The following is a 22022-nucleotide window of genomic DNA, read 5'->3' as shown; positions in this document are numbered from 1 at the left end:
AACCACAGAGCTCCGACTTCCGCGGCTGTTTCCCTGGTTGTGCGTGCACCTGTGTGACGCGTCGGGTTTGTTTCCTCCTCTCCAGTATCGGCAGTGGCTGAGGGAAGAGTACGGGGAGAGCCCTTTGCAGGACGCAGAAGAAGCCAAAAGCATTCTCGGTAAATATAAGGAGCAAGGGCGCGTGGAGCCCCAGCCCGGCGCCAGGCGGTGGAGCAGTTTTCCGGCACTGGCTCCGCTGGCCTACGATAACTACACGACGGAAACCTAACGCAAGGCACCTGCTGCCTTCCTTCCCACTGCTTGTCTTCAGTGTGCCCGGCTGGGCGGCCGTGCGGTGGTGGTGGCCGCTGGGGACAGGAGAGGGAGATCGCCAGGGTGAGGTGGGGCACTCAGGGCTCCTTCCCAAGCAACACTGCCCAGCCCTGCTCGAGGCCCCTTCACGCCGCCCGCCCCCACCCTGGCTGCCTGAGCTTGCTGCCCCCCGGATGCCGCCCAGTGGCTGTGCACGTGGGTGTGTGTGAGTGCACGTGGGTGTGGGTGAGTGTGAATGGATGCATGCGTGTGCCTGTGTGAGGGTATGTGCACCCTAGGTGTGTACCTGTGTGTACATTGTGAAAGAGTGTGTGTGCACATGAATGTGTGTGTGCACGTGGGTGTGTGAGTGCACGTGGGTGTGAGTGCACGTGGGTGAGTGTGAGTGCACGTGGGTGTGTGAGTGCACGTGGGTGTGAGTGCACGTGGGTGAGTGTGAGTGCACGTGGGTGTGGGTGAGTGCACGTGGGTGTGAGTGCACATGGGTGTGTGTGAATGCACGTGGGGGTGTGAGTGCACGTGGGTGTGTGTGAGTGCACGTGGGTGTGGGTGAGTGCATGTGGGTGTGAGTGCACGTGGGGGTGTGAGTGCACGTGGGTGTGGGTGAGTGCACGTGGGTGTGGGTGAGTGTAAGTGAATGGATGCATGCATGTGCCTCTGTGAGGGTATGTGCACCCTAGGTGTGTACCTGTGTGTACGTTGTGAACGTGTGTGTGTGTGCACATGAATGTGTGTGTGTGTGCACGTGGGTGTGTGAGTGCACGTGGGTGTGGGTGAGTGCATGTGGGTGTGAGTGCACGTGGGTGTGAGTGCACGTGGGTGTGTGTGAGTGCACGTGGGTGTGGGTGAGTGTAAGTGAATGGATGCATGCGTGTGCCTCTGTGAGGGTATGTGCACCCTAGGTGTGTACCTGTGTGTACGTTGTGAACGTGTATGTGCACATGAATGTGTGTGTGTGAACTCTTTCTCACTACTGGAAGTCACAGAATGCATATTGCTGCCTAGGTTGGTGTGGCCACCTTTGCTTTTGTCCAGGACTCCACATGGAAGGCATTGGAGCTCGACCTCTGAAAAGCTACCCAGCAAAGAGCAGTCTGTGCTTGTGGGCAGACCGTGAGAACTCAGGGGCGAGTGGCTAAAAGCGTGGCCACTCCCAGAACCCACCCAGGGTGGTGTGGTGGGGGCAGCAGGGCCAGACTCCCCTAGATAGAGGGTGGCTCTGGGGCCCTGGAAAGGGTGAGAGACTGCCCTGAGCTGGTCCAGTGGGCCAGAACTTTATACCAACTCAGCAGTTAAGGGAAGTGTCTTAGATTGCCTCAGTGTCAATGCGAATGCACCAGGCTGAGCGTTCCCTAGCGCCTCGAGTTAGGGCCACTTTCCAGCCCATCGAGCCCTGAGTTCTCCTTGGTGTTTGTTCTCTGGAACTGATTGCACTTGAGCTCTGTGGTGGGCAGGTGCACTAGCCTAAGGTGGCTGCACCAGGGCGCCCCCGCTCTCTGCTCCTTGCCAGCTTCATTCACTCCCAGCCTCTTGCTGTGCTCACGTTGCAGGGGTTCCTCCTCAAGGTTTGCACGCACCTGCAAGAACTGGGAAGAAAGAGCATTTATTAGGCACTGTAGCAATTTGCATTTTAAAATGCCTGAGCATTTATTAAGCTTCTTGGTGTTCACTTGGGTTTGATAATTGACCTGAGCTACCTCATTGAATGTTTTTGGAAAGGTGTTTTTGGTGTGCAAGTCACCTTTGCCTCGCAGTTGAAAATGTTTGGTCATGATTGCGTTTGAAACCAGAGGGGAAGGTACCGATATCATTGAGCTATTTAAAGTTGCCAGTTTGGGCTCCAGCAGTGCTTTCTGGTGGGTAAAATTCCACATTCAGGCCACGAGAGCATCTACAGTTTGTACTTGGGGGCTGCAGGCATCCTGGGACGCTGTACCCAATTCAGTGGTCTAGTCCTTTACACCGACCCAAATTCCGTAAGCACGCAGTCACTCAGATGAAAAAACATACTCGACCTCTCCCTAAAAAGATGTTGCAACCCAGTGTCTCTCAATTCCACCCCAAGAAGAGCCCTGAATGAGAAGAGCGGTTTCCCGTGCACGTGGAGGGTGGTCAGCGGTGAGCGTTCTGGGGACCGGGGAAAGACACGTTGCCTGATGCCGCGCACGTGCGCAGGCCCTGGGTGCACACCCAGAAAGGGGCATGTGGCTGTAGAACCATCCATCCAGCTACAGCTAAACAATTTGCCAATAAAGTACATGTTTTTCCTAAGCCAAAAATAAATACAAATATGTTAACGGAAAAATGATTTAGGATATTAGCTTGAACGCTTAAATATTTGCATCTTTACAAGCCTCTCAGTGTATTCTTGGAGTTCTTAAAGTGGTGTTTTAATATTTGTTGCCAGTAATGTTCTTTCTTCACAGCCGCTCCGGGAATTCTGAAGTACTGGGCCTTTCTCAGAAGACTGTAATGTACCTGAAGTGTCTGAAATGTTGCAAACCCGCAGAGTTTAGGCTGGTGCTGCCAAAAAGAAAAGCAAAGTAGAGTTTGTATTTTTAAGTATCCAGTAGTGATTTGTAAACTTGTTTTTCATTTGAAGCTGAATATATATGTAGTCATGTTTATGCTGAGAACTAAGCATATTCTTTAGCAAGAGAAAATATTTTCCCCTTATCCCCACTGCTGTGGAGGTTTCTGTACCTGGCCTGGATGCCTGTGAGGACCCCGGGAGCCTTGCTGCACTGCTGTGTGGATGGCTGCGCGCTCGTGGTTCCTTCCTGTGAACGCCCCCCAAGGACAGCCGAGTGTGCTTGTGTGGCGTGAACTCTGCCCGTGTGTTCTCAAATGCCCCGGCTTGGGAAGTAGCCCTTGGTGTGGGTTTTATCTCTGGTTTGTGTTCTCCATGGTGGAATTAACCGAAAGCTCAATGTTTTTATTAATAAAGGGCAACTTAGCCACGTTTAAGGTCATGTGCAATGCGTTCTTCCCGAGCCAAGGGGCAGCCACCACGCTCCCCTCTGCCTGTGCGATTGAAGCTTGCTCCTGGTTTTATTTTAGAGGCTCTTGTTTTCCTCCAGAAGGCGCTAAAGCAGATGCTACAAAAGGTGGATTCATGTCTCCAAGAAAGAAAAACAGGCCATCAGTGTGAGGTGAAAGAAATTTGGACGTGAGAGTTGGGTTTTGCCTGCACGGAGTGGGAACTGCATGTTTGGTGCCTGGAATGAGTCGTGTGTGCCCAGGAGTGTGCAGCCAGCCCTGCCGTGTACGTCAGCTGCACGGCACTGAATACAGTTACTCTGATTCCATATTCAGCTCTTAATCTGAAGGAACATCACCTGACTTGAAGAGAAGTTTAAGTCAGTTTGTAACATTTTCCTTCTCTGATTTGGTGGGAGAAAAGGGAAATTTAACTCTACAAGGGTAAGTTTGGCTTGATCTAAAGGCAGGTGAACTCACGAGCTGATTGACTGTAGGTGGCAGACTTTATGTAGATTCTGATGCCTGGAAGCTCCTGGCAGTGGCTCGGGGAACGGCTGGGGGCCACAGGAGAGGCAAAGCGAGGTGAGGCACCTTGCCAGGTTCCCAGAGGTCTGACTCCTGAGCTTGTAGCCTCCGAGCAGTCCCGAGGAGCGTGAGGGGACCCTCTGATCAGTTTCAGGCAACAGAAACACCTCGGGTGGGACGACGCTTATCCTGAAGCAGCGTGCGCGCCTGGTGTGGCACAGGTAGCTCTGTCGTCGGTGCCTCTGAGTGTTTTCATGGGCCAGACCAGCGAACCCTGGATGTGTCTCCTGTGGGGCCCGCTCGGGAGGCAGCAGCCAGGCCCCAGCACAGTCCCGGGAAGACCTGTGTGTGTCTCCTGGAGTGTGAGGCAGTGGCCACAGCGGGAAAACAGGTTTTCATGCAACAGCGCCCGTCTGCAGGGTCACCCAGCTCTCAGCCAATGTCACTTCTCACTGCCGTGTCTTACTACAGGATTTATCTGACACCAGCACCCGCCATCTCATAACGGCGAGCTGGTCTGCAGGTCACGAACTGTTGCCCCTAAGCTTTGTAAACCGACAGAGAAGGTATTTCACTCACCTGAGGCTCAGAGGGGCCGTGAGATGCCCCTCGGAATGTGCCTGAAGATGTCCACGTTGCTGGGACTGGAACCTGCTGGATCTTTTGGTCCCAAATCAGTGGGCGGGGAGGGAAGGAATGGGGGCACAAGGGCAGCTGTGGCTGGAGCAAGCAGCTGGGAGGAGCTCAGCAGAGTCCCTCATGGGCTCCGGAGGGTTCCACTGAGGCAGTCCCAGGCCCCAGGTGCCAACACTTGTTGGCACAAGTGTTGAAACCAGGAACCTCTCCTTGCCCGCCCCCCTCCAGTCTCTGAGAGTTTGTTTTGGGCCATCGAGCAGGGGCAGCCAATTCCGGACCTCTGTCTGGAAACTGGGCCATGCTGAGGTGGTGTTGACCATCTTAGATGTTACGAGCCAGAGATTCCGGTCTGTTCGTGACCCGGCCAGGCCATGTGGGTCACCCTGGAGATGGGAATTGGCCACGTCTGAGCCCCGTGAAGACCTAGGTGTGTACAGTGAGGTGGGCTGAGGGCCATGGCTCTTTCCGTTATGCTGTTTTTTCTTCCATTTCTTTGAACACGGGTCTTTTCTAGCCTGAAACTCAGAACTACAACCTACAAGCAGAGGAGACTTAACTGGGTCAACTGCCTCTCCATCCATTCGTTCGTTCATTCGCTTGACAAATTTATATTCATCGTAACAGGCACTGTGGGATCCAGCCAGGCCTCAGACACACCCCTGATTCTCAGAAAGACTGTGGCCTGGTGGGGTTGGCGGTTAGGAAAGCTGTCACAGCAGGGTCCCCGGCCCCTGGGTCACAGACTGGTGCTGGTGCATGGCCTGTTACAAACTGAGCCACAGCAGGAGGTGAGCCGTGGGCGAGCGAGTCCACGCCCCTGAGTCCCGCCTCCTGTCAGATCCGCATCAGATGCTCTTAGGAGCACAGACCCTATCGTGAGCTGCGCACACGAGGGATCCAGGTTGCACGCTCTTGATGATAATTTAATTAATGCCCAGTGATCTGAGGTGGAACAGTTTCTCGAAATCATCCCTGCCCCACTCCGGTCCATGGAACAATCGTCCTCCACAAAACCGGTCCCTGGTACCAAAAAGCTTGGGGACCGCTGGCTTCCAGGACGGCGTGGTGAGGACTATTGCGGCTGCCCTGGTGCCACGTGTGGGGAAAGGGGCGAAAAGACACGTTCCAGTTGGAGGAGGTGGGCGCATTTAAGGGAAGTGTCTTAGAAAACGCAGTACCTAATTTAAGACCTGCAGTGTAAGCCATGGAATGAGTGGGGCATGGTGGGAAGGAGGGAGAGTTCGGGTGGAGGCCCGGCCCAGCGCGTGGGCATGAAAGACCTTGGTGTCAGGAACGACAGCCACTGCAGGACTAGAGCAGCCTTCCCAGGACCGGGCAGTAGTGGAATCGTGCCAGCAAGGCTGTGGGCACAGCCAACGCCTGACCAGTCAGGTTTGCTTCTTAGGCCAGCCCTTGGAGCGAGGCAGGCTCAGAGGGGCAGCACCTTCCCGTGTTCTCAGAGGTCTGACTCCTGAGCCCGTAGCCTTGTAAGTGCTGCCGACGGTGGGGGAGTGGGGGGCTTGCGGAAGGGTGCTGAGCCAGCCGGACACGTGACGGGGTGCAGGCGGAAGGCTTACTCGGGTGCCCACGTGGGGTGGGGCTGCATGTGGGGTCAGCCAGGAGGCTGCTGCTAGGACTACCCCAGTGAGAACAAACTGCAGCCTGCCACGGGTCATGGTGGTGGAGGTGAAGAGGGGCCCAGCAGGCCAGTGGGCTTGGTGGAGGGCAGGGAAGGACACGCAACTATTCTTGGTGACTGACTGCATGTTGGGGAGTGGGGGCCCAGTGCCCTGCCCACTCCCTGGGATCTTGCTAACTGCAGTGGCCCTTTTGTCCCAGCATCTTCCTGGACTGTGTGGTGTGTGTGCCTCTGCAAAAAGGCTTAAGGAAGATGCTACAGAAGGGGCTGACTGGGTCCCAGATCAGGGGCCTTCAAGTGGGGCTGTGCTTGGGTGTAACGTGGCTCTGCAAGTGAGATACTCATGTTTGTGCATCATCCAGGACACATTTCCAGGGACCAGACTCATGAAAATGAAGGTTGAATTCAAATTTCCAATTTCCTGTTTTACTGTGAAGGATAAAATATTGGTTCTCCAAAGACTAATGTTATCCCCTGGTCAGGCTGGCTCTGTTTCTGTTGTTAGCAAGATCTGGGGAGATTACCTTAGTCCTGGAGCACTGTGCGGTGAGCACGAGTGGTCAGGACCTGAAGCTGGCAGCCAAGGCTCTGTCCACGCCTGCCGTGTCCCCGGGCTGGGGCGCTGCGGGGGCAGCAGGTGAGGCACATGTGATCCGAGAGCAGGGCTGCTGCTCCTGAGGCTGCCGTTCTGGATCCCAGGCAGACCCCTGCTGCCACCTGCTCTCTCTGCCCATGGCGATTATTATTGTTATTATTTTGTGTGTGTGACAGAGTCACACTCTGTTGCCCAGGCAAGAGTGCAGTGGCGCAGTCTCAACTCACTGCAACGTCTGCCTCCCGGGTTCAAGTGACTGTCCTGCCTCAGCTTCCCAAGTAACTGCAACTTCAGGCGTGTGCCACCACGCCTGGCTAATTTTTATATTTTCAGTGGAGACAGGGTTTCACCATGTTGGCCAGGCTGGTCTCGAACGCCTAACCGCAAATGATCTGCCTGCCTCAGCCTCCCAAAGTGCTGGGATTGCAGGTGTGAGCCACCGCGCCTGGTCTGCCCCAGGTGATTCTTTTCTCAGATCACCTTCCTTAAACTTGAGTGTTTCCAGATCTTCTCAGTGCCGTTTGTGCTTTTCCCTGGGTTCCTGCTAGTGGCTTTTCTTGTTTATTGGGTGCCAGCTCTTTCTAGTTTCAGTCTCAGCAGAGAATTCTGTTTCCAACTTCTGGAGCTGCCTCGTGTTATTTGGACACAAGACAGCCCTAAATTCTGCTGACTGGGGTGTGCGTGTGGGGGCCATGTGTATTTTATTGTTTTAATTTTATTTAATTTTACTTCAAAGAACACCTTAGCCTACAGGATGTGCAGCATCTCGGAGCGTGCTGAGCTCAGGTACTTGGCCATTCAGGTAGCTCAGGCAGCAGGTGCCTGAAAACGCTCAGGGAAATGGCCAAGCCCTCATCGTGCAGCCAGAGCTGGTCACGGTGCTGCTCTGCACACCAGCCTCTCGTCATAAAAATAAGGAACACACTAAGAATCACACCCCTGTGATCCCACATCAGATGTCTCCTCCCATCCTGAGTTATTAATAATTTTATTAAGAATATGCTTTCAACACGCTGTATTTATATATGTACTTAACAAGAAATCACCAAGACTGCAGCGGGCAGTTCCTCTTCCCTTTCCTTTTCGTCGCCCAGAGAAAGGGAGAAAAAGAAACAAGCCTCTGACTTGCCACTTGGAGGCTGAATTTCCTTCTTACCTGCAGCGGGTCTCCTTCCGCCCTCAGGCCCAGCTTGCTGTGAGACTCGCAGTATCACAATTACTGTTCTCTTGCGGCTTGGACTTAACCAGCTTAAATTACCATCTGACTGAAGGGTGCGAGTGCTGGGTCTGCATGTGTTTCTTTCCATCGGGGGAAAGATTTGCCAGTGTGCGTTTGAACATCTGCAAGTTTGGGTTTATTTTAGCTCCAAATCTGTATGCAAACTGTTGGTCATAAAGAGGTAGAAGTTCACAGCAAACCTTCCTGAAGCTTCTAGTTCAGTTTTTAGAGCTTGGTGTTGGAAGAAATGTATTTCAGCAGGTGCCTGAAAGTATGGGGAGTTCAATATTCTAATTGCGTGTGGTGGCGGCTGTTGGTTTAGAGGTGGGTTTAGCAGAAAAGACATTTTGGAGGGGGTCATTTCTGTGCGTGTCCTGTGTACACAGGCCTGATTTTAAAAGCTATATAGGCCGGGTGGAGTGGCTCACACCTGTAATCCCGGCAATTTGGGAGGCCGAGGTAGCTGGATCACTTGAGGTCAGGAGTTCGTGACCAGCCTGGCCAACATGGTGAAACCCTGTCTCCAGTAAAAATACAAAAAATTAGCTGGGCGTGGTGGCATGTGCCTGTAATCCCAGCTACTTGGGAAGCTGAGGCAGGAGAATCGCTTAAACCCAGGAAGTGGAGGTTGCAGTGAGCGGAGATCACGCCATTGTACTCCAGCCTCGGCAATAAGAGTAAGACTCCGTCTGAAAAAAAAAACCTAGATGATGGGGGTGAGGGATGCTTTTTGGGTTAATAATTCCTTCAAGGAATAATGTTACAGAGGACAGGGTGTGGAAAAGTGCTAATCCCAGCAAGAGCCACCTTCCCAGCTTGGCCTGAGGAGCCACATCACCACGCAGCAGCCCCCACAATGCCCAGCAGTGGCGGGAAGGTTGGCCCCTCTCTCCCTCAGAGGCACGTCGTCCATCGTCCTGCGCTGGGCCGTGGGCACCCACCCCCAGCGGCGGCCCCATCGGCTCAGACAGGAGTGCACCTTGCTGGTGAGCAGGTTTGCTGCTTCGCAGTCGGCGCTGGGTTTCCCCAGACACTGATGGGCAGCCTTTTTTGAAAACAAGAATCAGAAGACTCCAACACATGCACCCAAGAAATGCCACCTTCTGCTTTACAAAGGGTGTGCCCTTCCTGGCAACAGGCCCAGCCCCACAGAGCTTCCTCAGAGCCAGTGTCCTGGGAGAGGCCTGTCATGTGCCAGGGTCAGCTGCTGGGATTCTCCTGGGTTCTGTGTTAGGCCGGGCCAGTGCGGTGACACAGGGAAAGCCAGGAAGGTGTGAGAGGAGAGGAACCGAATCTTGGCTGGTTGCAGCGGCTGTTTGCAGGTTCAGGTGCGGCAGGGTGGGCTGCCATCGTTTCATGCCTGGAAAGTCACTTCCACAGCAAGAGACCCGCTCCATGCCTTGCCAGGCCCTGCCATCACCGTGACCCTCCAGCTCCCAGGACCACCAGGTGCACAGGTTGGGGCGGAGGTGGCATCAGCAGATGAGAGCCTTGAAGTGGCTGGGGCCAGGCGGACCTGGCTGAGGTTCAGTTGGATCCTGATTCTCTGGAATACCTTGGGGAAGTCCCCGAGGAGGCAACACACTCATGTGGGGAACTTCTCCCCTCCACTGCCATGAAAAAAACTCCCTAAAGGGATGAGGGGTGCAGACAGCACCCTGTCTCATGGCATTGATGTGGCCAGAGCCAGCCTCTCTGGGTGGCATTTGATGTGTCTGGGGAGCTGCTTCTCTCCCCAAACACCTCCCATTAGATGGCAGGGTGGTCGACCTGAGCATGGCCAGTAGCCACTGGGCACTGATTCGTGGTGAGAACTGGCAGAGGACCTTTTCTTTGGAAATCACGTCCTCGTGACCAACTTGTGAGACAGGTTTTACTATGATCTTGCTTTCAGATGAAGACACTGAACTCTAGTGTGTCAGCCAGGAGGCAGCCAGCTCAGGACTGGAATGCAGGCAGTCTGATCCCAGTCACAGGCAAGGTGCGCCTACGTCACCCCAGTGCCTTTGAAGTGCCAGTACGGTGAGGAGGGTGAAACCCATGCACTGCTGGCAATCGTGCCACCATGTTCTTCTCCGAGGATGGGCGTGCATTCGATTAGAGGCCTTGTTGAGTGTGGGGAGGTAAAGGAGGAAGGCGGGGAGTGGCAGAGCGTGATTCACTTCTTGCTTCTTGCAGCCAAAGGGTGCTCGTTGCATGTGCAATAGGACGACGATGCACGGCTCTGCCCAGACCTTTCTGCTTTAGCCTGCTGAGCCCTGGGTGTCCTGGGCCTGGGGGTGCCCTCCGCAGGAATATAGAACTGCCTGTGTGTGCAGTGGTGGGGGGTGTCCTGGGCCCCGGGATGTCCTCCGCAGGAATATAGAACTGCCTGTGTGTGCAGTGGTGGGGGGTGTCCTGGGCCCCGGGATGTCCTCCACAGGAATATAGAACTGCCTGTGTGTGCAGTGGTGGGGGGTGTCCTGGGCCCCGGGATGTCCTCCACAGGAATGTAGAACTGCCTGTGTGTGCAGTGGTGGGGGCTTTCTGTTCTCGATGCTCCATCTCTGTGAAAGGTGAGCTCCGCATGTCCCACAAGGTATCTTCAGAAGCGCAGAGATGTGCTGTGCTTGTCCAAGAAAGCACGCTGTGTGTCCAGAGTGGTCGAGGCAGGACCCTCCCCACAGCCTGGCACCAGGTCCTGGCAGGAAACAGCCCATCCCGAAGAACTCAGACGAAGACGGGCTCCTCAAGACCAGGCAAGAGAAGCAGCCCTGGGTGTCGGAGCAACCAGCCTGGCAGGAGCTCCCTCCAGCCCCTGAGGCTGAGGAGCAGGGCTGGGCCATGGTGGCAGCTGAGCCCATTGGGACCTGGACCCTGGAGGGAGCCAGCAGGCCCTGGGCAGGGCAGGCTTTAGGAAGTGCAGCGAGGAAGAGTGTGTGGGGCGGCCTGGGTGGTGGGCACCGAGCGGGTGGGTTGCCTTTCACACAGGCAGCCCTGGCCCGTAGCCGTGGGTAGGGCTGGTGCCTCAGTGATTGGATGGAGGAAGTGCTACCAGCTTCTGAGAAGCATCTGAGTGTCAACAAGCTGACACTGAAAGTGGGTCTGAGTGGGGAGTCTGTGCTCCAGAAATGTGCTGTTTGGAGCTTTACCGTGACCCCTGCTTTGGGAGCATTCCTGCCCGTGTGCCCCACTGATCTCTGCTTTTCCTGGAAGCCTGTCAGAGAACCAGCCCCTCCTGGGGAAGGTCATCTGTGCTGTGGGCATGGGAGCGTCTGCCATGAACAGTGGCCTTTAAGAGACCCCCATGAAGAGGGGTGGCCTCGTCTGCAGCCCCATCTGCCGCTGTGCCCACAGCCCCCCGTGAGAGCAAGGCTGGCACCACACAGACTGCCGCAAGGAAAAGGAGTATTTAATCTGGGCAGCCTCTGTTCGGAGACTGTGCAGAGGAGGTGGGGAGAGAAGGCAGTCACTCCGGAACATTCCATGAGCAGAGCAAAGCCTGGAGCCCAGGCAGGGAGGCCCACAGGGGCTGCTCGGTGGGGGGTACCCTGGGCGGGGATGGGGGTCTGGGAGGGGTGATGGCACGGGGGCACGAATGGCCTGCAGGGAAAGGCCCGGGACTGGCATGGCCTTGGCATCGCACTTGCAAACGCTGAGGACCTGTCCTGGGGAGGCCAGAGACTGGAAGCAGGAAGGGCTGGTTTCCAGGTGCCTGCCCAGGAGGCTCCTGTGCTGTGAGCTGTGGGCGGCTGTGGAAGGCCCTGGGGCTTGGTTGAGGCCTGGTGAGGCTGGGCTGGTGGCTGGGAGGGAAAAGCAGTCAGGAGTGGGCGGGAGCCACTGCCTGGACTCGACGCCTCAGGGGCCTCTCCATAGAAGGATTCAACAAATGAGGCAACCATGTGGGGCCATCGCCATCGTCTCCTTGTTGTGACTGGCTGTGGTGGCTTTTGGGTTCTCCAGGAGCGGAAGCAGCATTAGGGGTGCAGACGGCACACTGCGGGGTTTACACCTGTGACAAGAGGAGGAGGCCGCTGGGTCCTCCAACTACAGCTCAGTCTCGCCTCATCTCCACCTGCCCTGTGGGAGCTGCCGGCAGGGACTGCCCTTCCGAGGAGCCAGGGTTGGGGAAGGGTGCAGAGGTGCCCGGCCCTGTGCCCCCACCTCACCTGGGTGTGACCAGAGTAGCACGTACTGCCAGCAGAGGCCGGAGCTCAGGGGCACCCACCACGCTCTCCCACTACCTCTACTGCAAAAACAAAAAGCAACCACAGTGCACCTGTTTGGCGATGTGATCTGATTGAAATACTTGTCATGCAGCGTGCCCTCTTTCTGTGCCAGGAATCACCACGTTCATACCCCTATTTTACTGGAATATTTATTTATTTTTTTTTTACACTGGTACGATAAATATAAAGTCCAATAAAAGAAAAGTTTTGCTGCATCCCTTTTTTCTGTCCCTTATTTATTTTATCCCATGATTATGAATGATTGTCACATAGAAGGCTGACATTAATCAGATTTCCCTAACACCTGACACTTGCCAACTGGTTCCATTTCATTTTTTCTACAGAAACAGAAGTGAAAAGGTCTTGAAAATTATCTGACTTTTCACAGCTTCTTTCATTCTTTCTAGTCCTTTCTTCAAAGGTAACTGAAGATGACTGGGGATTGTTGAGGACCCTGGATGAGAAAGCTGCTTTGTTTTCCTGTGTGTTCTGTGCCATCCCTCCCACTAAGAGGCTCGGCATGGGAGAGTCGACATCTCACCGGAGGCCGATAGAGGCGGAAACTTCTCCCTTTCTCTTTGTCAAAGAAACCCTTTAGGGTGTCTTGAAATTACCATTTCCCCGAGTGCATTTCAGAGTCAGATTTGTAGTCATCTTATGTAGATACAACTTGTTAAGACTCTACCTCTACTGCACCAAAAAAACAAAAAATCACAGAACACCTCTATGGATGATGTGATCTAATTTAAGTATTTGTGAATTTTTGATGAGGTCCAGTCACGCCAGTGCCTCTTTCTGTGCAGGGAATCCCCGTGTGCATTTCTCTAAGGTGGGGCTCCAGCCTTCCTGCCAAGAGACCTGAAGCTTCTTGAGGGCAGGGCCTGGGGCTTTTCCGCCACTTAGAAGGGACTAGTGCACTGTAGGCGCTGGGTCACCTCCCACCACGGACCCTCGAACGCTTGTCAAACAGGCAGGGCCAGCGTTAGGCGCTGGGTCACCTCCCACCACGGACCCTCGAACGCTTGTCAAACAGGCAGGGCCAGCGTTAGGCGCTGGGTCACCTCCCACCACGGACCCTCGAACGCTTGTCGAACAGGCAGGGCCAGCGTTAGACCACCTGGAGCGTCATAGGCTTCTCCACGTGTCGACGTCATTTGTTTCTGGGCCTTTCTGTTAAAAAAGAAGAATGAGGAATTGACTCTCAGCCTCTTAAAGCTTTCTTTTTTGCTTCCTTAAGCTTAAAAAAAATCATTCTGACACGTTCATTCCCTTTTCTGCATTTAAATCAGATGATAAAATTACGGTTGGCCCCACTCTGCCCCCACCCAGCTGACGCCAGGCACCCACCTGAGAGGGAGGGGCCGCACTTGGAGGCGAGGGAAGCCTGGCGCCCAGCACCTTCGTCTCCGCCTGTGTGAACGGCTCCTGCAGCTCCACCCTCCAGCTTCGCTCACCTTCTGGTTTCGGTCTTTAAATTATTATCTCTTTCTGAGCATATCATTGACCTGATTCTTGTCACCTTTCACTCAAATCCATGCACTTACTATCTGATAGCCTTGCTCTGTTTCCTGGATTTTTTCATTCACTACCTTTCTCACAATGCTCATTTCTTGGAAGAGTTTGATGTTGACTGTTTGCTGTGAAACTAGCTCTGAACAAAGTTCACTGTAGCAGTTGAAACAGTTGTTTAAAGCAACTTTTCTTTGAAAGATGCACAGCTTCTGATACCAGACTCCCACACTGCTCTGTAAAATGCCCAGGTTAACACTGAACAACTTGAGCCATCAATCCCGAGCCACTGGACTGACCACCACGTTCCTGCTGTGGGCTCCCGGCCTGGACTTCACAGGGCCTTTGTGAACACTTGAGGACCACACATGGCATCCAGGTTTACAAATCTGTTTTAGTTGCAACATCTTCTATGTAGTTTCTTAGGGAAAAAATAAAAAACAGATTCTTTAGATTTTCTGTCCAATAGTTTCTGAGATTACAAAAAAAAAAAAAAAGTATTGTTCCTTCATCTATGTCAGAATCCAGAAACTACTTTTATTTGGCCAATTCTAGAATGCTTTCAAAATATTTTCCGCTTACAGAGCACTTTCACAAAAATTAACTCTTTTTCCCAACAAACCTGTAAAATAACTAGCACACATTTAGCTCTGAGATTAGTAGAGCCTAATCTACCACTGCAGCCCGACTCTGGGTCCAAGGCTCTGCCCTATACCGCATTGGAACCCAGGGACAACGAGCTCGCCAAGTAGCAAAACAAAGCCCTTTCAGAATAAGTTAGAAGCAAATGTCAAGATAGCCTAAACAAATGACATAATTGATTTGAAATGGATTTGTTTTTAAGTTAATAAAAAAAGACAACTAGCAGAGGGGACCACAGTTACCCAATCTACAGGACAGTGTTGTCACCACTCAATACAGTCATGCAGGAAAATGGGTTTCCTTGAGGATATGCCTTGAGGCTATAGGACTTTGAAGTCATCTTTGAGGCCAGTAGTAGGCGTGGACTCTGTGTGTAGGATCCCACCGAGGACGTCTGGACACACAGCTGGGCGCCATCGTGATTAGATGGCAGTGAGTAGACATGGATTTGTCAGGAAGAGACATTGCTGGACGAGGCAAAGACAATTCCAAAGTCTCCCAAATTCTTGGAAGATTCAAGAAAGACAAAGGTACCAAAAAGAAGCAAGAGGCCCCCAGAAGCTTCGTGGGAGGGCGGATGAGGCTAGTGGCTCAAGCACTGAGCAAGCAGGGAGGAGGAAGTTGGACCTGGGTGACTGTCTGGGAGCAGGGGCAGGTGCTTCAACAGAAGGGCACGCTCTGGGGAGCACTTGAGGTGGGCAGAGATGCTTCATCCACAGCTGGACAGACCGAGCACTGAATTATGTGTTCTGAGAAATGCAATTCTGACCCAGTGACTGCTACTCAGCCTAATACAAACCATCAAACACAAACGAATATCCTTTTGAGGTGGTTCAACCAACGTCCTCTTGCTCCAGAGGTAAGAATTGTTTTGCCCCAAAACTTTTACCAAAAAAAAAAAAAAAAAAAAAAAAAAGCCTGCAAGTCCTTGGAAAAGAATGATCTTAAAAAGAAAAATCTCAGTGGGAAAAGAAGCAATGGGGTGATTAAAAAGTGGCTGTGTGGGTGCGGTGGCTCCCGCCTGTGATTCCAGCACTTCGGGAGCCGAGGCAGGCGGATCACGAGGTCAGGAGATAGAGACCATCCTGGCGAACACGGTGAAATCCCGTCTCTACTAAAAAATACAAAAACTAGCCGGGCGAGGTGGCGGGCGCCTGTAGTCCCAGCTACTCGGGAGGCTAAGGCAGCAGAATGGCGTAAACCCGGGAGGTGAAGCTTGCAGTGAGCTGAGATCCGGCCACTGCACTCCAGCCTGGGCCACAGAATGAGACTCCGTCTCAAAAAAAAAAAAAAAGGTGGCTGTGACAACCACCCGTGTAAAGAGACGATGATTCAGTGGGATGGTGGGTGTCCTGACTTTCTGAGCCGGACTAAACTGAGTCAGCACCACCACCACCACCCTCTTCGACGTCTACCAGGTTCAGACTCAAAGGTTAGGAAGCAGAAAACCGTGACATTCTTCGGAAGTGAAAAACAACCTGAGATTTGGGAAATTAGCCTGACTGGCATCACTTGGGTGGCAAAGATTTTCTTTTGTCCCAGCTGTATACTTTTTGATCTGATACTAGCACTAGACAAATGTTCATGTGTGGAAAGAAAACTTCTCAAAACGACCTCTGAAGCTTATATTTATTTATCTATGTGCCAAAAGGAAGCAGGTGAGATTTAAGGTAAAAACAAACAAAAAACTATCTTCTGTAGTGACATCACCTTTTTCTTATTTCCATATTTTATGAGACCCTTGTTCTTAGTGTGCTTGTTGCTCAAATCTCACTCAAGGAGACCTCACTGTAAAATCCCCGATGTGTATTTCACAGAACAGGCAGGGACCACACTGCTGTCCTGTGACGCTTCAGTGCCTGCCGGCCAACAAAAACCAAAGAGAATGTTCTACACGCCGTTTTCTAGGAAATGAGTGGGATTTGATCAGGTGGATCCTGACCTCCCACTCAGAATGATTTACGGCTTCGGTGGCTCTTCCTGCAGTGTTACCAGGTGCTGCTGGGCTCGTCACCGGCTTCACTGCCCTCCTACTCAGCCTCAGCGCAGCCTCTCCAGTCCACAGTGTCCCAGTCCTTAGAGTAGGAGCTGGATTTCTCGGAGTTTTGCTCTTCTGTAACTATCAGATGGAGAGTCACTAAAAGAAGTGTCTTTTTGATGTGTGGCCTTTGGGAGAAATTGGAATCATGAAAACTGTTTCCACTCCTCAATGTTGCCATAGCCAACACGTCTAGAAAATGATAGAATTTTCTATTGTCACCTTTCTTTATCCAAAACTTTGCCAGATTGGGGTCCCAGAATAATTTATCCCAAAACCCGTTTCTAGCCCATTTCTCGCGTTGCTTGGCTCTGAAGAGCTGAGGATTCCTTGAATGGCAGGTGCCGCCTCCCTTGGGGCTGTGCATGCCGCCTCCCTCGGGCTGTGTGTACCTCCTCCCTCCGGCCGTGCATGCCTCCTCCCTCCGGCCGTGCGTGCCGCCTCCCTCGGGCCGTGCGTGCCGCCTCCCTCGTGTTTATAATGTGGCAGGAAAGGGCTCTCCAGGAGCAGACAGACGCCCACCTCATGGCTCTCCAGACAGGTCATGAACCCCCTGAAAATCTCTAGGTCTCTAAAAGAGTGGATATTTTTTACAGTAAATTAACAGCAGCTGATTCTCCAAGAAGACATGGGTTACCCCATTTACACTAAGGGTCCTCAGAATTTCTTTGAATAGCAACAGCAGCTGTCCTGTAATGCAAACCAAAGGAGAGAGAAACTTTTTTTTTTTTTTTTTTTTTTTTTTTTTTTTTTTTTTTTTTTACCATGGTAGAGTTTTGAGTGGGCAATGGGGAATTCTGGGTGTCTGAGTGGTTTCAAGCCTTTTTCCTCTTTAGATAGCAGGTCACACTGGGCCTGTTTCATCGCTGATACCAATTGTATTATATCCTAACAGGCAACGCAGGCTGCCTTCCGAGACACGCCCGTGCTGACCCCGGCCCCGCCCCGGCCGTGTTGAACTTGGGTGATCATGCATACACATTATTTTCCACAGAAAGATACACACCAGAGCTCATTAGACAGCCCACTGGGTTGCATCAGGTGCTAACAGACATTGCAGCTGTCTGACCAGCAAAAATATTGTGGGCTTGCAGTAACGGTCATGTGGCTAGCTAGAATGTGGGGAATCTGATCTCTCTGTTTTTAGGATTATTTCCCGTAGTTAAAGGAAGTCACTGGGATTGGTTTTAACTCCTATTTTGATTTTCTTCTACAGAACACCGTCCTCTCCTAATTTTTTTCACGCTTTTTGAAAGCAGCTTTATTGAGGTAAGATTCACCTATCATAAAATTCACCTGAGGTCAGGAGTTCGAGACCAGCCTGACCAACAAGGAGAAACCCCATCTCTACTGAAAAATACAAAATTAGCTGGGTGTGGTGGCAGGCATCTGTAGTCCCAGCCACTCGGGAGGCCGAGGCAGGAGAATTGCTTGAACCCGGGAGGCAGAGGTTGCAGTGAGCCGAGATCAAGCCATTGCACTGCAGCCTGGGCGACAAGAGCAAAAGTCCATCTCCAAAAAAAAAAAAAAAAAGAAAAAAATCACCCATCTACAGCGTACAAGGATGTTTGGTGAATCTCCTGTGGTGTGCAGCCATCTCCTCCATCCGGTTTCAGAATATTTTCATTGCCCAGTGAGATCCCCGGCCTGTGTGCTTCCCATTCCCGCTCCCCATACTGACAACCGCCAATCTCCTTTTTGTCTCTACCAGTTTGCCTTCTTAAGACATTTCATATAAAAGAATCATGCAACCTTTCACGTCTGGGTTTCTTCACCCAGATTCAGCCCCCGGGGCACGTCTGGGTGGTTCTTTCCTTTTGGTTGAACAGCCTGGTTTCTTTCTTATTGGAGTACAGGACCGATCGCGAGTGAGTCGGACCAGTGGTTCCCCCGGGGCCGACTGCCCCCGGGGCATTTGTCTGGAGACATTTTTGGCTGCCACACCTGGGGTGGGGGCCGCTCCTGACATCAAGAAGATGGGGACGCTGCCAAGCCCCTGCAAGGCACAGGGCAGCTCCGCATTGGGAGTTACCCCACTCAAGTATCACGAGCACCAAGGCGGAGGATCCTGTGTTAGACTCACCGAATTTCACCATCCAGGCGCCTGTCTAGAGCCAAGTGGTCCACGACGTAAACCTCCTTCCCTCTGAGAGTGCTGCACGCCACTGTCCTGGAGTTTTTGTTTAATTTTTACATAGATTTGAAATACAAACTCTTTTGTGGAATTGATGACTTTTCTTACCATTTGGGTAAATTCTGGAATCTCCTAAAATATTATTGGTAGTGTGCGCTGTCCGCGAGAGGAAGATGAGGAGAAAAACAGCACAACCCTAGGCTCGTGGTTGAGATATCCACATGACCTGGTTTTAGAAGTAGAAAAATCTCAAGTGGTTTGGCTGATGCAGGCTAAGATCCCATGAAGCTACAGAAACAGGTGGGAAGCTTACGGTAAAATCATATAATAAAGTACATTCAGTTTATTCAGCAACAAGTTGCATTTCGTTTGTTTTTGTGGTGTGAGCACCAGTGTTCCACATTCTGGTTCCACTGTTCGTATGAAGGAATAAAGTTCACAGTGGAGTAGAGGTGAAAAGGAAACAGATCTAAAGAAACAAAACTAAAGAAGTTCTTATCATCCAGCACTTGGCACAGCATAAAATCCCTTTAGGAGCAAGAAGAAATCAGCCTGAATTAAAATATTTTGTTTTATCTGAGACCAGGGACTCGCTGACCGCTCACTTCTTTTTCTCTGGGGTGGCTGAGATGCCAAGACATGAAATTCCATCTCTCAGTTCTTTGGAGCTCTGTGTGTTGATAAATCAGAAACAAAGCACTCTGTTTGGAGCTTAGTAACGTAAAAGGAGACTGCTGTGATGTGAGTCGGTAAACTGTAGCTGGCAGAGGGTACCTTTGGGGATTTGACGAATAAACAATGGCAGCGTTTCAGCTGCCCAGGCAGTCTCCTTTCCCTGACCCCTCTTTTGCTCCAGTGGGCAACTTTGCCTCGGCCCTGCGAGGACACGGGGAGGTCGTGGGACCTGCCCAGGGGCTCTGCTGCAGCCTCGGGTCCCTCATCTCCTTCCTTTTTGTTTTGACACAAAGAATAACCACACCAGAAATATATGGTGAGAGTAAACTGAGGGCAAAGCACACACACACACACACAGAACGCATGCATAAACACGTGTGCACATGCACATATACACGTACACACAACACATGCATATACAATACAATGTGTGCATATGCACACGCAGACACGATACACGCAGATACACATATGCACAGATACATCCACACATCCACATGCACAGAATACTTGCATACACTTACAGCATGTGCACACACACCATACATGCATACCCACATACGTGTGCATGCACGTGCAGGCAGACATACATGATGCATACATACACATATACAACATGTGCACATATGTACATACACGCAATGCATGCAGACCATACACGATTCATGCACATACACATACAAAGTGTGTATGCACACTAGTACAGGACTCACACACACACACTCTTCAGAGTTATTGCAGGCACTTGGACACATTCTTTATTCATCACTGCCAGATCAATATTGTGTCCTGTGTTACAGAGGAGGAAGCTGATGCTAAAAGAGGTTAAAAAATTTGCTCCGAGCCACACAGCAGGTAAGTAATAGAGCCTGGGTCGAAACCACGTTCTCTCCAAATCTGAACTCCGAAAAGAAGCAGCACAAAGGAAGTATTCCCTTTAAAAAGATGTGCCTCCACTCGCTGGTATTCAGCCCAGTCATCCCAGCACCACCGAGCACCACTCACCTGTGCTCAGCGAGGGCATGGAATTCTACCTGAACGTGAAGCGCAGGAGTGTGATAATAGACGTAACCTCTCTCTCTTCCCCACCCATCCCCCCGAAAGGAAGGAGACGTAGGCGAAGCCCCCGCCCCGCACCACGTTTCTCTAAACCATTCCAGGAATAAGCAGTTTGCTTTTTGGCTATTGGAGGTGGTGGCAATGGGAGGGGTTCTGAATTATCTGGGCTCATCTTTCTCTCCAGAACTGGTGATCGGATGAAGCTCTGCGAACCCCAGGGAGGAGAGTGGTTAGTGGTTGTTGTTACAGTCCCCTCAGGAGTGTGTCTGTTCTTCCCTAAAGGTGACTTTCTGTCCCCCAGAAATCTCTGCAGCTGATGGAGGCCTGCGGACTCTCCAGGAGCAGGAAGCTGCCAGCTCGGTGAGAAGCTGTTACCTATGAGAACTCAATGCCCAAGCTCTGCTCCCTGAACCCACACAGGCGCCCTGGGCAGAGCTGGGCTCACAGCCCCCAGGACTTCCCTTCTCTTTGTTTCTGTGATCGCCTTCTCATCCTTGGGTCTTCTTTGGAGACATTTTATTTTGTAAATTTGAGGATTTCAATTGCTATTATTATTATTATTATTTTGAGATGAAGTCTCACTCTGTTGCCAGGCTGGAGTGCAATGTCGTGATCTCTGCTCACTGCAACCTCCGACGCCCTGGCTCAAGCGATTCTCCTGCCTCAGCCTCCCGAGTAGCTGGGATCACAGGCGTGTGCCACCGCCCACCTAATTTTTGCATTTTTAGTAGAGACGGGGTTTCACCATGTCGGCCAGGATAGTCTCGATCTCCTGACCTCGTGATCTGCCAGCCTCAACCTCCCAAAGTGCTGGGATTATAGGCGTGAGGCACCGCGCCCGGCCATTACTATTATTTTTTAAATGGGGACTCTGGCACTCAGGAAGTGTTTATCCCAACTTTGGAGACATGCTATGACCTAGCGTGCAGCCGGCGAAAAGTGACATCAGCCCTAAAAGCAGTGAAATTCCTCAGGCCACTCAGCCCTTGCCAGACGCTGGCTTCCTGCACGGCCGAGTGACTGGACTGTGAGTCTATTCCACGCTTACTGACCACCTTCTCTACCAATGAACGCGAAGCATTTCATTTCTTCTTAATGTCAACAAATTTTAAAGAACAAAAATTGTATACGTTTATGGTGTACAACATATTTTGAAAATACGTAAACATTGTAGAATAAGTACAAGGCATCCATTGTGCAATGCAGTGAATATAATCAATAACAATGTATTGTATGCTTGCAAGTTACTAAAATAGTGGACTTAAGTATTCTCACCCCTAAAATATAAGTATGTGTGGCAATGAATATGTTAATTAGCTTGATTTAACCATTGCATGAAGCATTTTGATGAGTTTTTTAACCCTCATCCTGTTGTCCTTAGGAAGAAGTGCTTTTCACAGCTTCTGAAAGGAAAAGGAGATATGCCCCATTTTTACTCCAGAGGGCAGGATGGCCACTAGAAGAAGAGGGCAGCAGCTGCCGCCTCCCTCTCCCTGCCTGCCCACTCGCCAAGGATTGTTCAAGCTTCCTGTCCTTCAGCGTCAGGCTGAAGCTGCGAGTCCCATCCTCAGACTGCTGGGAAACTCGCTCAGGGTCACGGAGTTAGAAACGGCCTCGCCAGGTCGCAGACAGAGCCCCGGTCCTGAAGCTGTCTGTGTGGTCCTGCCTGGCAGACCCCAGGTTTTCTGTGGCTTGCTGCGCCGTGAGGGCCCGTGGAAGCCCTCCCCAGAGGGGCTGGTGCAGAGTTCTGGGTTGTGGGCTCTGGGATGTGAAGGCAGCAGACTCCGGGGGGAGGACTGTCAGCTTCCAAAACGCTGCCGGCATAAAAGTTGTTGAAGGAGTGATTCAT

At 51.8% G+C, this 22022-nt stretch overlaps 1 protein-coding gene across 12 annotated transcripts in view; it reads left to right on the top strand.

Moving 5' to 3' along the window:
* The window catches only part of DUSP22 (dual specificity phosphatase 22), a 73894-nt gene extending 55104 nt beyond the window's left edge, over positions 1 to 18790 (top strand). For 6 of the 12 annotated variants that reach the window (XM_065544524.2, XM_074038961.1, XM_065544523.2 and 3 more), the window contains one exon: positions 86 to 1065. In XM_065544524.2, the coding sequence (XP_065400596.1) occupies positions 86 to 268 (183 nt within the window). In that variant the 3' untranslated portion in view covers positions 269 to 1065. Of the gene's footprint in view, positions 1 to 85; positions 2618 to 2738; positions 3280 to 17521 lie in introns of those variants that run through there. The other 6 variants (XM_074038962.1, XM_005554184.3, XM_065544522.2 and 3 more) reach the window with 3 other exon arrangements.
* Positions 18791 to 22022: the final 3232 nt, after the last annotated feature.

Source organism: Macaca fascicularis, chromosome 4 (assembly GCF_037993035.2).
Source record: "Macaca fascicularis isolate 582-1 chromosome 4, T2T-MFA8v1.1".
Taxonomy (NCBI): Eukaryota; Metazoa; Chordata; class Mammalia; order Primates; family Cercopithecidae; genus Macaca; species Macaca fascicularis.
This window is presented reverse-complemented; position numbering and strand designations above follow the sequence as displayed.